We start from the raw sequence: 17093 nt of genomic DNA, 5'->3' as shown, positions 1-17093 counted from the left end.
AGCACCAGAGAAGCTTCCGAGCCTGTGGCCATTTGGAATTTTTTTAATAAAATGGATTTTTTTTTCTTCAATTTTTTTTCTTTTTTTCTTTTCTTTCAAATATTTGTAACTGAAAAAATAATTCGATCTGAAGAGGCCGCCTCTCCCTCTCCCCTGGTAACTCGTCGCTCTTTTCCAGTTGAACACTCACTCTGGATCCCACAGCCCAGCACTGCCCGGCTCAGACGGTGCCAATGGCCGCTCGCCATTTGCTGCATAGTGGAAGGGAGAGTTGGTGGTAGGCAAATACACGTTACAAACAAGTAGTGGTTACAGCAGAAAGATTCAGGATTACATTCAAGGTAGAGGCATAACGTCGGACTCGTTTTAGTCTTTGCCAATGGGTGCAGAAACGTCCGTCCAGGGGAACACCTCTTCCAACAAACAACTACGGGACTATTATTCAAACAAATAATAGTAAGGAAGCAGAGATGTGGGCTTGGCCTGCTATGGGCACATTGTGGGGAAATGACCTCTGTTGTTATCTGGGATGAGACGCCCTATTCCCACCTGCCCTCAGCCACCAGGTTATCCACCCACCCAGGGGAAGGGCTGAAACCAGTAAGGGAAACCAGTAAGCTCTGCCAACAAGGGCTGGGGGCCTGGCCAGGCACAAAGACCCATGGCTGAGTCAGGCCTGGGGTGCGGGTGGAGCGCTCCCACCTTCCATAGGAGCAAATTGCACTTGGATACTTCCATTCTTTATTTGCTGGTTGCCACTTCGTGATTATTTGTACAAAAGAAATCACGCAGGTGTTTCTTTTTTGGGGGCTGCAAAGGCAGCCTCATTTTTCCTCCTCAATGTGAAATACTTGATCGAGGAAAGATCCTCCTCCCCCCTCCCTGCCCACTTCTCTCCTACACTACCTGCCTCCTGTGCTGCCTGGACCCACAGCTGTCCTGGGGGGTCCCCAATGCTGCCCTCATCCATCTCAAAGCAAAGAGCAGGGGCTGTGCTGGGAGAGCTCTGCAACACGATCTCTGATGTGCTCCTGCTCCTCTGTGCCAGGTTCCTGCTTCTCAACACACAGCACACAACCACCAGAATCGTGCCGGGCCTGGGAGATGAGAAACGAGGAAGGCAGGAGTGGATTTAGTGGACACTTCGAGTTAGGAGTGGTGGGGTTGCTCCACCAGTCACAGCTATTGGTTTTTATGATGGGACTCCTCAGAAAGGGGCCCCCACTCCTGAGCTAGCACAAGCCCTCCCAGCAGTGCCTCTTCCCTTTCCTTGATGCTGGGGCTGACACCCTTCCCTCCATGGGGCTGGAGGGCAGATTTGGAGGTGGAGGAGTTCTTCTTTACACCTGGGTCACCAGCTGCAGGGAGGCAGCAGCACAGCTGAAGGCAGGAGGAAGATTGCACGTGGCCCTTAATGATATGTTGCTCGATCACAGCTGTGCCCCTCTGCACTGCCCAGGACCGTGGGCCGATGCCCTGCTCAGCTTGGGGGCAGTGAGCAGATGGTGCCTGCAGGCCAACACCAGTCACAGCTGGAGACCTGGGGCAGTGAAGGACAGATCTAACCTGGATTTTAGCACCTTAAAAGTCTGTTTTTGCAGCCCAAAGCAGGTGAAGCAAGTGGGCAGCCTTTGCCAAGCTCACCAGCACTGAAGAAACCAGCTCAGAGAGTACTGGGTTGGTGGGAAACTCCCTTTTTCTTTTGATACATTTGGCAAAGGTGCCTGTTCTGCCCCTTCCTCACAGCCCTGCGGCAGAGGTGACTCCTGACAGATGGCACAGGTGCAGCAGGCAGCCCTCCTGGCAGCTCCCTTCTCTGTGCCCTGCTCTGGAGGAAGAATGATCCCCTTCCACAACCACTAATGGGGGCAGCTGGGGCTGTGTTGGATGCCCCATATCTGCCAGCAAGGAGCGGGATGCTGCTTTCAGAAAGGCTCAGGTCCGGTCTCACCCTGTCTTGCAGCAGGAAGCTTTACCTGCATGTCTATGCCCATGTCTTGCAGGAGGGAGCGGGGCTGCCGGCTCCGCTCTTGCCCCAGAGCTGCAGCCAACCCCCCGGCCCCACTGCTCAGCTGGCAGTGGTTCAAGCCATGGGTCTGCCTTTGCTGCCACTGCAGCAGTAGAGGAGGAACACTGTGTGGGGAGGAGTATGGATACTAGGAGCTCCTTTTTTCTCTTCTTTCTTTTGTTTCTGGGGTTTCTTTTGGTTGACTGGCCTCTTCCCCCTGTATGCCCGTGCCCTCCCGCACCCAATCCCTTCAGTCTCTGCTCACAGAGTTACAAGCACGAATCCCAGTGCAGCTGCAGATCATGTCCATCGAGGAAGTCTGTGGAAAAGAGGCTGGGAGCTGTGGTGCTGAGGGGGGCCAGGCTCAAGACAGATCCCCCTGGCAACTCCAGCCAGTCCATGCTGTCCAAGTTAGCCTCAGCCAGATCCAATGCTACGCCCCCGGCCGGCTCGTGAGCAAAGTGCAATTCCGAGGTGTCCATGGGTGAAGGCGGGTGGTCCAGGATGGCCGAGCTGCTCAGCATCTCACTGTGGAGGTCATCGATCAAGGACAGGGGCTCAGGCCCGTCGTGCCCTGCCGTCAGCAGCGGGAGCCCGGTGCTGCTCTCCAGGAAGTCCTCCAGCCGCCCCACGGGCACTGTCTGCCCCAGCGGCACCGGCAGCTCCGAGGAATGGTGGCTGCTGGGTGGTGAGGAGCAGGCCGGGGCCGCAGGTGGTTCTTTTCCATCTGGGGATGACTGATCCTTGAAGTCAGCAGAGATCTCTGCACAGAGAACAAACATGCCAGCCAGGTAAGGAGATGCATGGCCAAACACCACAGCGATCCCCCCCTCTCAGTGTGGCAACCTGGAACCCCCCCCCACCAGGACCAAACCATCACTGAGCACAGACAGGGATAAGCATCATCTGCCCACGGCTGCGCTCTGCTGCCTTAAGGGTGTTTGTGGTCTGCTCGCAGGGAACCCAGGTGTTGTTGGTCCAGAGCTGATGCAGCACAGCAACCAAGAAGCTTTTCAATCCTATTAATGCCTAACTGACATCCCCCTTGGTGCTTTAATGACCGCCAGGGACACAGGAGCAAAGACCTGAGCCATGACATGTGCTCCCCTCAGTGCTCTATAATAGCCGGGTCAAACCCATTGGCTGGGAAATGCAGGTTTGTCTCCTTACCTCCACTCTCTATGAGAATGTCAAACAAGTCATCCATCTGCTGGCTGGAACAGCCGTTCTCCTGGGGAGAGCAAGCACAGGATTAGCTTCCTATTTCAGGGGAGCTTCCCTCCAGCAAGACGCTTGGCTGCTGGCTCTCCTCCCTCACCCCAGTGACAGGGCTGTCACTGCACGGACGGCACACAGAGGCATGGCACCAGACTCCTCCATGAGCCCAAGCTGCTACTGGAGGCAAAGGTGCAGTCAGCTCTATCAACACCCACTGGGCGCTGAGCAGTTTGGGATCTTTACCTGGGCATGGGATCTTCCCTAGCCCCTCCAGAAGGAATATCAGGAAGGAATTCAGACAGGAAGGTTCAGAAGGGGCTGTTTTGTCTCTGTTCTCCTTTAGCAGCCCCAGGTCAGATCTAAGTGGAATTACAGCAGCACCTTTCCTCCTGCTCTCACCTGGGTCTTTGGCTGCTGCTTCATGGCCTCTTCATAGCCCGGTGGCTCTTTCAGTGGGACTGAGGGGACAGGAAGAGGTGGTGGAGGAGGTCCAAAAAGCGACGTATGCTGCTGCTTCTGCTGCTGCTGCTGTTGCTCCAGGTCCATCTGGGAAGGGGAGGGGGCAGCAGGAGAGCAGGGCTGGGATGAGGGCTGTGCAAAGCAAAGGAATATGGAATGATCAGGGAAAAGCTCATGGTTTCTTTAGTGACTGTCACCCCTCCTCTTTCCCAGGTGCCACTCCACTCAGCAGCCTAGTTTCTGTGCACTCCATGCACTGTGCCCGATGACATGGAGAGACTTCCCCTCAGCTCAGCTGGAAATCTCTCACTGATACTTTTTATGTTAAGACAACCACACCACAAACCACTATCAGGCTGCTCCATGATGAGGAAAGCCTCATCTGTCCAAGTGGGGAACTCCTGGGACTTTGGAGGAGGGCACTTCCTTGCTTTGTTCAGCCTCCAAGCCAGGCCCTCTGCTTTATCCTCCCCTCTCCCCCTGCAGAGCCCGCTCCAGGAACACCTGCAGGTTTCATTAGCAGCAAATTGCACAGCCTGAGGGTGTTGAAGAGCACCAGAGCACTCAGCAGTACCAGAGGTCTCCAAAGGAAACCCCAAGTGTTACTGCAGGAAGCGGAGCTGGTGACTCAGCTTCACCAGATGAATCAGCACACTGCTGCCCTAAAGAAATGTTACCGTGTGGATCGGGTCTTTGCCTCTGCGGCGGTTATGAGTGAACCACACTGACACTTGCTCTGCCAGAGCAGTGATCCCCGGGCAGTTTGAGCCTTTTACATGTCGATGCTCTACCTCATCCTGTTTTCCCTGGAAATCTCTGTCTGCTCTGTGGCTTCCGTGTACAGAAGCAGCACCAGGCGCCTGCCCACTGAGCTGCTCTGGGGTTCCCTGTCTGCCTGAGAGGGACACAGGTTTTCAGGGACCTTCTGTGGAAGCCATGGTGGCAGAAAGGCTGCGTGTTTGCAGGAGCTGAGAAGGACAACGCCCTGTGACAACCTGCAGGCCTGACTTCTGACCCTGCAGGGAGGCAAAAGGATTTGGGGAGTTGCTGCAGATGCCTTCAGAGCATGCAAGCCAAGGCAATCTAAGGGAAATCAGTTTTCATTTACCTTCTGCATTTCCTTAAAGGTCTCAACGTGAACCAAGGCACTGAGCCTTTGCAAAGTGGATGTCCCAATCTGACCAGGCCAGAAATTAATTCTATCTATCTTTATATCCTTTCCAGGACCTGACTCAGAAATGATCCTCCAAAGTCTAAAAATTCTTTGTAGAAAGATTTCTGTCTTTTAATTACATGGTAGAGAGCGAGCTCAGTCATCCCTGATGGGGGCTAGCAAGGGAGGAGCTACACAGCAGGGTGTCTTTACAGCTGTCACTTAGAGAAGGAGTGATGCCAGAGGTGCTCTCTTTCTCCATTCTGCACTGCTCATCACAAAGACACAATGAACAGGTATGGTCTCTGCAGAACAACCACCTCTTCATTTCAGCAGCGATCCTTCAGGAACTGTGAGCACCACTACAAGCCCAAGCTGCCCACTCTGACCTCTCATCACTTCTAATTGGTAGAAAACCTCTGCCAAAACACTGGCTGGTTTTCCACCCAGCTGTGGCAGAAGCTGCTGTGAGCTCTCGCTGGCTGTGATGATGGTCTCTGACCAGGAGTGGGTGAACGTGTTCCCTCCCCACCAGTGCTACAAACTCTGCAGCAGGCAAAGGAAAACAGGGAAAAAAGCAAGAAGGTGGCACACTACCTTTCTGACAGGTTGGTTTAGGCCTCTTGGCTGCTGCTGCTGCTGCTGCTGTGTTGTGGGCTGCTGAGGAGTGCTTGCAGGTGGCTGACACAGCGGTTGGCTGGAAGTTTTAGCGGGCGATGATTGTACTCTCTGGAAAGAAGAAGTGAGAAGCTGTTCCCCTGACACAACATGGAGCTAGTTACGATTCTTAAAGGATTTACGAAGCCTGTTTTTCCTCACTCTTTAATCTTTGTGAAATGCAATCATTCTGTCTCACCAAGCAGAGAACTCAAACTGCAGCAGGATTTGGCATCCTCAGTGAGGAGGCAGTGCCAGGCAAAGCCCCTTGGATCTCCATGGCTTCCTCAGGCTGGCAGCCCTGCCACAGCACCTACCACTGACCCGTGCCTTTCTGGAGCAGCAGCTGGAGCTGCAGTGTGTGGGGTGATGCTGTGCACTGGCATTTAGCTGATTTGCTTCTTGCCTGCAGCACAGTAAATGCAGCCTGCTCAGGGCCTGTCACTGATGGCAGACACTGCCACTGCTCTGCAGCAGGCACAAGAAATGTGGCAGCAGAGAATGGAAGTTTTCCCTGATTCCATGGAAGGTGCTGGAGTTTGACTTATGCCATAAAACATATTTATGCCTTCCTGGAAAAAGCTCTCAGAACATTTCTGCTAAGTGCTGGATTCATGCCAACGGGGAATAGTAGATCATCTCTGATGAAAGACTCTGCTAGCCCTGAAATATTGACATGAATTAAAACAGAGCAGTCAAGACGCAGAAGTCTGCTCTCAGGGTCTGACTTCAGCTCTCAGCAGACACAGTGATGTATCTCTCAGAGTACAATCTCTCCAATAAAGAACAAGGGGTGAAATACACCCTGCTTTTTCTAATGCCACAGGCACAGTTGTTCTTTTGAGAAGCAGTAAAATGTGCCTGCAAACCCTTGTCCTCCAAGTCTGAGATCTTGCCCCATGGGAGGCAGAACCATGTGGCTGTCTGCAACAGTGCTGGACAGCCTGTGATGCATAGTCATGCATTGCTGTATACAGCTCAGCACTGCCAAATGTTCACCATAAAGACTGCACACCAGTGAAGATTTGCTCACACTGCTCTGACGTACAGAGCCATGAACTACTAGCCACCATCACAAGAGACTCGGGCATTAATTTTGGCATTCACTGAGTTGAATTTCCAATGTAGGTAGTGATCCTATGGTAACCTGGGCCCTAGAGAGAAGGGGAAGAGGGGGAACCTGACAACAGCAGTGGGGATGGGAAGTGAGCGTTGCCTACCTGTGAGGTTGGACAGCTGCTCACTGCCTTCCCCTGGGATGAGAGGCCCTGCCTCTCGGTGCTCTGCTTGGTCACGGTGAGGACGATGTGGGTCCCTGTGGAGTCGGTGATGAGGGTTGGGGGAGGAGTGCCCTTGATCAGGTCACTCAGGGCGCTCCCTTGCTGGCCAAGGAACAGCCGTGGGCTGTGGGACTGGCACGGCGGCTCTGCTTCTGGGGCTGGCACCTCCTGCTTCACCATCACAGCTTTCTTTGGCACTGGGCTTGGGTTAGAAGTGTCCACTTGGCTAGAGGTTGGTGTGGGGTTGAATTGGTCGGTTTGGCCACTGGATTGCTTTGCAGACTGGCAGCTCAGGAAACCGTTTTCACTCTTGACCTGGATACCAAACACTCCTGGGCTGGAGGCGAGAGCTGTTCCTTCTCCCACAGCTGCCGGAGCTGGTAGCGACTGCTGAGCACGTTTCTCCTGCTCCAGCTGTAGTCGGAGCATCTCAACCAACTGCTGCTTCTGCTTCAGCATGCGGGTGAGCTCCTCTATCTGTTTGTCCTTCTCCTGCAGCATCTGGTCTTTGTCCCTAGCTTCTGCATCCCTGCTGTTCCCAGTGCTGCACCGCTCCGACCTGGGTGCTGCGCTGACGCTGCAGGAGGCAGACTTGGAACTTTCTTCCTTCACCAGGAACTGCACTGGAGACGCCTGCAGGGTGAGCTGGGTCAGAGGCGAAGTCACCATCTCTCCAAAGGTGTCTCCAGTGGCTGAATTCTCATCCCCTGTGCTCACTTGTGAGCGCTCCGAAGGAGTGGGGGAAACAGGCGGAGTCGAGCCAGTGCTGCCAAACTTCATCACGCCTCCACCAGTGACGGTGGCCACAACTACTTCTGCTGGTGCAATGCCAGTGGTGACCAGGGCCGGGCCTGTGCTCAGCCTGGCAGCTGGGAAGGCAACCACCACCTCAGCAGCTTTAGATAGAATGGCTGCCGTGCTGGGCTTGGGAGTGGGGGTTGTTTGGCCGGCTGCAGCGTTCTGCTCTTGGTACGCTCTGAGCCGTTCAATCAGGTCTGTTTTTGTGCCTGAGACAGGTAAGGCCCTCAGCTTCAGCTCTTGCTTCAGCTCTGCCACCTGTTGGGGGTTGAAAGAGGGCAACATTAAGACAGCAAGCACAATAACCACAACTATTACCATCTGCCAAAGCCCTGGGGCAAAGGAGCAAGCTGACTCCCTGCGCGCCAGCAGACTTTCATCTCAGGTCAAGGCTGCAGGGAAGCACGGCCAGCTGTTACCCTTAGCTCCCACCAGTCCACCTCGGCTCTGCTCCAGGGCAGAAACATGACTCAGTGCTGACCCTCATCAATGACAATTGCAAAAAAACTAACAATTCCACAGGACTGAGAGCAGCACCGACTTTTACCTTCATCTCATCCAAGTTGGCAGGGAGAGGGCCTGGCTTGCCCACTGCAGCATTACTGTTTTGTCGCATCAGCCCACTGGAACCAGAGGATACTGAAGATGTGCTACTGACTGCAGCAGAGAGATTGCGTACGGCTGGGGCACTGGCACCAGTCTGCTGCTCTCCTGGAGGCCTGCAGGAAAAGAGAAACCACAGCCATCAAAACCAAGGCAGTGGTGAGGTACTGGAGGCCCTCAGTACAGAAGCAGCCTGCCAAGAGCATGTGTGTACCTATGTATGCCAACAATCATACAGGTCCATAAACACCAGCACCACCCTAGACATTAAAGCACACCAGTGCCTTTGGCTATATCCGTCCCTTGGCTATGCCCATCTCCAACACTGGTCTTTTTTGAGGCCCAGTGGAACCCAAGAAGACCGAGTGCATCACCACACCTCACATGCAGAACACAATGTGTTTGGTAACAGCACTGGGAAAGGCCTTCCTAAGAGACAGCTACACATAGGACTCATACTTTGGTGGAGCTGGCAGGATGGTCTGATAGTTGTAGTGCTGCTGCTGCTGCTGGTTGAGGATCTGAAGCTGAAGAAAGAGCTGCTGCTGCTGCAGAATTTTGGCATAAGATGAATCCATGGGAGGAGCTCCCTTGTCCTGCTTTTGGTCCGGGGGAATATACTGATGATATTTAAGCTTCTTGACTTTCGGCTTCAGCTCCTTGGCTTTCTTACTGCGCTGAGACTTCTCACTAGCAGACTTGGGCTGGCTTTGCTATTCAGAAGAAAAGAAGGAAGCAAATAAGAATGGAAATCCTGAAATAACACAAGACCCCACATAAACCAGAAAGCACGCTGGGATTTTTGTTTCAAAATTCTCCATATTTGACCTCAGGGTCTTTCCACACCTCCCTAACTCAAGCAATATTACAGTCACAACACCCACAGCAGCACCATAACACCACTCACAGCAAAGAAGCCATTCGTCTTTCCCAGCACACCAGGCCACTCGTCCATCAGGCTCACTAATTCTACTTACAAATAATACCAGCTGTTTCAAAACATTCTGTATTTAGCACCCATTTCACAGAGGGTGAATAGCTCATGGAATAGAATAACCTATTAAATATGTTATTCAAATAGGGTCAAGGAAGACACTGGTATATAAGCCTTCTTAGCTTCTCTTAACATAGCACTTTCAGTTCCAAGTCTTTTTCAGAATAATCATCTCATCTTTTTTCTGACTACACCAATGATGAAACCATCCAAAATACCTTAATGAGCGTTGGTGGGGGCTTGGCAGCAGGAAGAGCTGCTCCATTGGTAAGATTAGGAGGCAGAAGAGGTGGAGGTGGCAGAGGTGGGGGCGGCTGTTCAGGTAGGAAAAGAGTTTCATTGGAGTCTGCACTAATCTGCAATTGGGATGTACCCTGCAGGGACAGAGAAAGGCATAATAAGTAGTACATGTACAAGGAGGGAAGCATTTTAACAGAGCAGTGTAAAGTGCCCACTTAAGGGGAAGCAGCACAGTATTCAAGTCATTAATTAGATTCCTTTAGCCCACCTCATTTGTCCCCAGGTAGCACCACAACTTCCAAAGGCAGAGAAGGAATCAAAATCCTACACCTGTATGTCCAGCTTTGTTTTCTTGGATCAGTTGCACACCTGCCCTGCCTGCATCACCAGCCAGGAATGTCCCATTCCCCACATGACAACACTATGGGCACTTCTGAATGACCAGAGGACTTCACTGGTGCCACAGAGAGCTAAGACTACTTGTGAAGTCTCACTGATTATGCTCCACCAGTGACCTTTTTGGGATCTCTTAGCCTTGCATCTTAGGATCCTCTGCCATGAATCAGCAGTAGCTGTGAAGTTCCAGGGCACTGAAGGAGGCCACCACATTCTCACCTGAGCTAGTGATGTGCCAGTGGTGCTAGGGAGAGGGTCGCAAATCCGTGAGTCCATCGGCGATGGGACGGACCCTTGGGACTCATGGCTGGCTGGCTGTTCTGGGGAAAGGGCATCACTGCTGTCCTCGTCAAAGGAGGAATTGTCTGCAACCTTTGGGTAGTTCACCTGTCCAACTGAAAATACAAACATTGGCTGTGGACTTCCAAGTGGAATAAGAAATCATATCACTTGCCACTAGATGTTTCACAAAGAAAATGAAGGCATGGAGAGCTGTGTCTGAATTAAAGTATCATACAATAAATGAGAAAATGAAACCCAAATTGGATCCATTTGAACTGTTTACATTCATCTCTGCTATCAGCAGAATACACAGATGTAGATTGGGATGAACAACTTCTCTTGCTTCTCCACAAGACGAGATCAAGAAGCACAACATGAGCTACTCAACCCAAACCCAGAGCTGAAGCATGGCCTATTTGCTGACCATGTGGCACCAAAGAAAAAGGCTAGACAGTGTAGGGCTGAGTCATGCTTTCTTTGCATCATGCTTTCTTTGGTGCTCGTCCTGGGTGGTGGAAGACAGAATCACGCTTCAAGATAGAGTACTGAGTTGTCTTCTAGTCTTATGAACAGCAGGGTCTATGGATTTAGTGGTGGCCTTGACTGCTATTAACATTTCTGTCTGTCTACACATCCCACAAGCAGCAACTTATCTCAAATTAATCCTGGTATGCAGGAAATACTTTCATTTGCATCTAACATAACTGAAATCCATGGAGAAGTGTTCTGCTCAGAGTCAGAAGGAAGCCACATCTCTAATATGCCAGCTTGCAATCTCACTATTGCTGTTCCTCAACCATGTCCTGTGCAATAGTTAATCCAGGTCTCCCCCAGCACTGCCCTTTTCCTTTTTTTCATGAGAAGTATGCAGCCTTGCTCACAGTTGTGTCCCATTTGTCTTTAAAATAGCTGTGTGTGTTTGAGGGGACGAGGAACCACAGACATGCACAGAACGCCCAGTCTGGGGAGATGGAAAAGAGCACTGCTGAGGCGGTGGGAAGGTTATTCCTCAGCATTCCTTACAGCCCTTGGAATGGCACTGGCATGATTTACATCTGTTCTGGTTTATTTTTAAAGGGATTGGATTCTCTGAAGTTTGTAAGTTCACAGACAGCTTTTGTTTCATCACACCTGTTTGTATTCTGTCTCCTTCCCTGATCTGAGTCAGTCAGTGGGTTCTTCCTGACCAAGGTTGATGATGTGTTAATATAAAGGGAAATTTTTAAGGAGAGAATCTAGGGAATGCAATCTACAGTAGTCTTTCAAGTCCTCAGGGTATGCAAACACTCTTGCATTATTTTGGGATGTTTACACTCAATTTAATATCCACAACATAATATCTCTCTACTATTATCTGTGCCAGAGGGTGTTACGTTTTGCAGAATCTTGGGGGCTGAAAGTCTCTGAGATGGGAAAACGAGAACAGTGATGGGATTGCACACCCTTAAGCGGGCACGTGAAATGATAGAAATCACAGCCATCTGTGGTCAATGTCTTCCACACAGACCCTCCTCTGGCCTCACCTATAATGGCTTCCTTCAGGCTGGATTCCACAGGCAAGATGTTCTTTTCCACCAACTCCATGGGACCTGGCCTCTGGGCTATCTTCTCATTGAGGTCATCTGCCAGCCTGGCTCTCTTTAGCTTCAGCTGCTTAGCCTGCAAGGAGGGTTCAGCTGAGGTCTCTGTTCAGGGGAAAGCAAATACAGTGGCATGAGTTCAACAATGACCAACCTATGCACTTTAGCTGTGTCTAACTTCTATTCACAAAGGTAACTGTAGATAATGGTAGATAGCTGTATAGGAAAATAATTGCAGATTGCATTAGATAACTACATAATATAGAGATATTACAGATAGATTACAGATATTATGTAAATTGAAGTTATGAAGATACTATAACAGCTTCTGTGACTCTAGAATAGGATAAATTCACTGTTCTCAAACTAATGTCACCTGATTCTCATTCATCTTTTCCCTTTCAGTTGTGTCCAAAGATGTGGTACTCAGCAGCAGGATAGTACTCCCTCTCTGAAACTGAGGTGCACATTGATTAGATCAAGTCTGCCTTCCTCCCACTTCAGTATTTTACAGTGCCTTCCCCTAGAAGAAGAGCAATGCCCATTCTATTTCACTGTGGCTCAGCTGTGCGAAACTGCACCATTTGAGTTTATATAACAGATTCTTCAGAGATTGTTGAATCACTCCCAAGAAATCACGCTACAGGCCTGTAGCATGATATTCTGCTCACTCCCAACTAACGGAAAGTTTTGGGGGTTGGAGGCAAAACAGAAAGCTGCCAAGTAAGTAGCTATGACAAGTCTTATTGTTGGTGTCTTCCTGTTCCACATGTGCTGTACCTTCCAGAATGTGCATCCTAACCAGCTCTGATCTCTCTGGCCGGGACCGAATTTTCCGTTTCAGATAGTCCTCTGTCTGCAGAAAAAACAGACAAGAAAAACCAATTTTAGTTGATCAGACACAGGAGATAAGCTTGGACAAACAAGAGAAGCAATCACCTTTAGATGCTACTGAAATCTCAATAAGCACTGAAGAAGGAAGGGATGTATCAGAATCCCAAAGCACCACAGAGTGAGTTTATTCTGGAGATGACCTTCTGCTGGACATTCCCTCAGTAAAAGAGTGCACTGCTGCCCTACAGAACTGAAACTGGAAAGGATTTTCTTGAGACTTGAAGCCCTCATTTTCCCTTTTATGTAACACCACTAGCTTATGCCATGGTGAATTTCAAGATGTTTCCTTTTACATGGCAGCATGAATATATTGTTCCATTGTTCACAGCAAATACTTTCATATACTGTTGGCATTTGGCACGACTTGTGGTTTGGGCATATTCTTATTTAATGACAAGTTTAAGGACATGCTATTCATTACGCTACAGACCCCACACTCTTCCTTGGCAGGCAAAGTCTAAATGCGACAAGACCCATTTCCAGAGCTGCTCTTAGCAGCATCTTTGAAGAATGTGCTATGGAGTGATGTGTGGAGATGGACCTGTTACCAGGAAGGGAACCTGGGCACAGTGGGTTTGCCAGACTGCTAAGTATTGGCCATCAGAACGGATCTTGAGAGGAAATAAACACTGAAATCAATCATTCAAAGAACTGCACCATGCCTGCTTTGGTGCCCACACCAGAATGGTAACTTACTTAATAAGAAGGGTTTATTAAAAATGGAGGAAGAAGCAAAAGCCTTTGGGACACTGCTCTTAATGCAGAATCCAACGCTCCAATCCTTCCACCGAGTTCCAAGTGCTAACACTGCCTTGCAGGTTTTAATCACAGCCATTACTTCTTTAGCCTTATTTTGCTTTCAGTTTTGAAACAGAACTTGGCTCCCAGTCACTATAGGTTTTATTTCCCTGTAGACTAATCAGAAAAAAAAAAAAATAAATAAAAAAAAGAAAAAAAAAAAAAAAAANAAAAAAAAAAAAAAAGAAAAAGGCCAACAAAACCCTATCCTCAGAGGCCTTCTGAAGAACAGAAATCACCAGGAAACCCCCAGTGAGCAAAGGTGAAGTGTGGATTGTGACACCGAGCTCAGGCCTGCCTTCCTCCTTCTGCAAAGCCAGACGTCTGTGTGATCTCAGTGCTGGCATCCTCTCTATTAACTTTTCTGTTTCTAATGTCCGAGGGAAACAAGTGTACGTGTACACAAGACAAAAAGTCACACACTTTCCTCGGAGGTGGAATCAGCTATTTCAATGACATGAGAACATGTCATTGAAACTATTTCATGACAATGACAACAGACACTATAAAAATAATAACACGCAGTAAATGAGTGACAGGAAGAAAAATATCGGTGACCTCCAGGGAAAATCCAAGCACTGTCTTCAGTGGCTTTTAGGCACAACTGTTCACTGTGGGGTAACCACCACCACAAATAAAAACACCCCATCTAACACATCTGTGACTGCACACTCAGAATGTCAAGGATTCCCTTCTGCATCATGTTAACAGCTGCAGGATGCCCAAACTGCAAGACAGACTGCTCCTGACTTCCCTAAAACCTTCGAGAGCATATTGCATCTTACCCTGGCCCGTTCCAAACTCCTTCTTTGTTCGTGAAATGCAGCTGGACTTTTCAGAGCTGTGGAGAAAAAAACCAAACATTTAGAGAATGAATACGAATGATGAAGTTCTCTCACCACACGTCCTTCCAGGCCAAACAAATTAACAAATACCCCACAGCAACTGCCTCCTGCATCTCCCAGTACACAACTGGTATAAAAGCTGTGTGAACTGACATGTTCTGACAGCATGGGAGCCGACCTGGACCTTTTATGGGGTACTGAAAAGAAAAATGTGGGCTACACTCCTAGTGGAGCTATCCAATGTTCACCAACAAATTCCCCCAACAAACTTTTCCTGTGAGCTTCAATATGGCACAAAAATATCCAGGACCCTTAGGTAAGTGAACAGCACCGAGACAGTGAGGGGATGCATGAGATGGTTGGAAGGATCCTCATGGGGGAGGATCCTAATGAACTGTAAATCCTCTTTACCACCTCTTAATGTCAAAGGAAGCTGCCGATCTTTCCTTCATTTGCACCTGTGTTTTGTGTACATGCAAGGGCTGGTTACAAATTCTGCAGGTCTACAATAGGATGTATACATTGCTCCATGTAACTGAAACTACTATGACAACAGCAACACTTGGACAAGAAAGTGCATCTGCTTGCTGACAGATAACCACAACCTGAGGCATTAACAGCAGCGCTCCACTTAATGGACCTCTTCGACTCTCCCCCGCTGCCCCCTCCCCCCCAGACTAGTAAAAAAAAGCAGAGCCAAAATGGATCAGGTTGTGAGGAACCGATCCTCTGCTGTCCAGGACCGTACCAACCCGGAAGGAATCTCTCACTCCGTCTGGCTCCTACGCAGCACACAGAGCTCATGTTCCATGGGAGAACTGGAGAAAGAGGTGACATGACTTCTAGCTCCGTGGAGTTGCTGTTGCTCACTCATAGCTCTCCCAAATCCACAAATGGCCTGTTTCTCACAACAGCCCCACTGCGGCCTGTGTTCATGGCTGGCTGGAAGGGCACATCATTCCTTTCTATTTCTGAAATATTCGTAACTAAAACTACCTGATGGAGTTTCTAAACTTCCGTCAAGCTGAGCACCAATGTTCAAAGAGCCTTCAGCTTTAAAGACACTCTGCAGCTCTTCTGAAGACAGAAGTCTATATGATGGTGCAGTCAGTAACACCAAAGTGCTGCATCTAGGTCCCACGAAATACAGTTTGCTCGCACTCTTCTTCACTAAAGACCAACAATTAAAGTACTTCTAAAATGGAACTTCATAATGAAATACTGGAATGATATTCAAAAATAAAACCTGTGCAGAAATGCAATACAAGAAGATACATTCAGTACACGTGTAGGCTTCAAAACCCTTTCCCACAGAATAAAATGGAGTACTAAGAAAGGCAAAATGTTAAGGCAGACACAGCACCCGCAGAGTCCCACCACAATTACATCACAGGGTCAAAAGCAGAATGCAGTCAACATGTGAGGAATTCCAATCACACTGGTGTACCAGAAGAGGTTCAGACTACAAAGAACCATTTGTGGAATAAACAGGCTTAACTGAGTGAGAACTAACAGTGGTGGGTGAGTGTACAAATGCTGGGGAGCAAATAGTTCCTGCTGAGACTAAAGGTAAGTTCCACACAATCAAGTTCCATACAAACAGGGAGAAGCCACCAGGGAAATTTTTGCAAGCAGCCAACAGGGATGCGCTGACTGCATTTTGGGGTAAGCAAAGTAAAGGCAGAGAGATGATCTGCTTGTGAATATAGGCATGTGCTTGAGCTTAAACACACACTGATTTCATTGTATATGTATTGCAGAAAAGTGAAGTATAAGCTTCTTCAAGCTCAGGTAGTCCTGGACAAAGATAGAGTGTGATATATAAATCAGGATAAAAATCTACACTGGAAACATAAGCAGCAAGCTTCTTCTTGGGTTTCCAAAGGCCCTCTGCCACTAGAACGTGCCGGCATGGCAGGAGTGCTTCATCCTGCCCTTCCTACCTCTGCCGTCAGCGTGAGGCAGGACATGAACTTTAAATGACATTTCCCTGGCCATAGCTAATGGTTGCAAAAGTCAACTGCAGGGGTGCAGCCGATGTCACAGGTAGCACAAGAGAAGCCTTCAATGCATACGAATAAAGGAAGGAGAGAAGCATCCCCGAGATGAGATGAAATAAAATGAAAGCCCCTCTCTCAAATCACATAGTAAGTAAAGTTGAACAGAAAGTAAAGCAAAAGTGCTAGGGGAAGAATTGCACACAGAACAATGTCAGTCTCTCCTCTGGAAACAAGCACCGTGCTGCAACTCTGAGCTGCCAATATGACAGAGAACTTCATAGCTGACCTCTGGAAATGTCAAGAGGGCACAAATCCTTCATTGCTTCCCTCAGCAATCCAGGATGGGGCTAGATGACAGAAGAGGGTGTCTGCTGTAAAATCCTGCTCCATACAAAATTAACTAAGCCTTACATATTTTGCTGGGTTTTAAATTACTAAGGAGGGGAGAGCTGGGCAGCACCTCCCCTAACTTTATTAAAGCGAGTGGGAAAAATAAAACCAAACAACAAATCCTTGTGCAGAAGACTGGAGCTGGGAGGCACAGGGCTGATTTAGGCACAGGGTAAGAAGACACACATCTCTACCAGCTCCCAGTACTGTCCTTCCCAACCACCTGGCACTGATCCCTCAACCCATTCCTGCCCCAATGCCCCATTGGTTTGCTCACCTGAGTGCTCCTTTATCCATTTCACTCAAGATTATCCACGCTGACAAAGCTCTACTGCTCCTAACAATACCTGGTATTCTGGCTCATTGTGACTGTGGCCACAGATGAGCAGACGAACCAGATGCAGTGCTAACAGCCCTGGCACAACGCACATAGGTAGGAAGACATGGGGCAGGACTTCTACCATGGAGGCAGGGCATACATGCACTGTGCTTGGTACA

At 49.2% G+C, this 17093-nt stretch overlaps 1 protein-coding gene across 3 annotated transcripts in view; it reads right to left on the bottom strand.

Moving 5' to 3' along the window:
- Nucleotides 1–27: 27 nt before the first annotated feature.
- The window catches only part of MRTFA (myocardin related transcription factor A), a 64799-nt gene continuing 47733 nt past the window's right edge, over nt 28–17093 (bottom strand). For 2 of the 3 annotated variants that reach the window (XM_015860629.2, XM_015860619.2), the window contains exons 3-14: nt 14146–14201; nt 12449–12524; nt 11612–11773; nt 10026–10201; nt 9389–9544; nt 8636–8889; nt 8121–8292; nt 6716–7831; nt 5436–5567; nt 3626–3817; nt 3179–3239; nt 28–2771 (exon numbers count right to left, since the gene is read on the bottom strand). In XM_015860629.2, coding sequence (XP_015716115.1) covers nt 2278–2771; nt 3179–3239; nt 3626–3817; nt 5436–5567; nt 6716–7831; nt 8121–8292; nt 8636–8889; nt 9389–9544; nt 10026–10201; nt 11612–11773; nt 12449–12524; nt 14146–14201 — 3047 coding nt within the window. In that variant the 3' untranslated portion in view covers nt 28–2277. Of the gene's footprint in view, nt 2772–3178; nt 3240–3625; nt 3818–5435; nt 5568–6715; nt 7832–8120; nt 8293–8635; nt 8890–9388; nt 9545–10025; nt 10202–11611; nt 11774–12044; nt 12126–12448; nt 12525–14145; nt 14202–17093 lie in introns of those variants that run through there. The other variant, XM_032444618.1, reaches the window with a different exon arrangement.

This window comes from Coturnix japonica, chromosome 1 (assembly GCF_001577835.2).
Source record: "Coturnix japonica isolate 7356 chromosome 1, Coturnix japonica 2.1, whole genome shotgun sequence".
In the NCBI taxonomy this organism is placed as follows: Eukaryota; Metazoa; Chordata; class Aves; order Galliformes; family Phasianidae; genus Coturnix; species Coturnix japonica.
The sequence above is the reverse complement of the archived record's forward strand: the minus strand, read 5'-3'. Positions and strand labels throughout refer to the sequence as shown.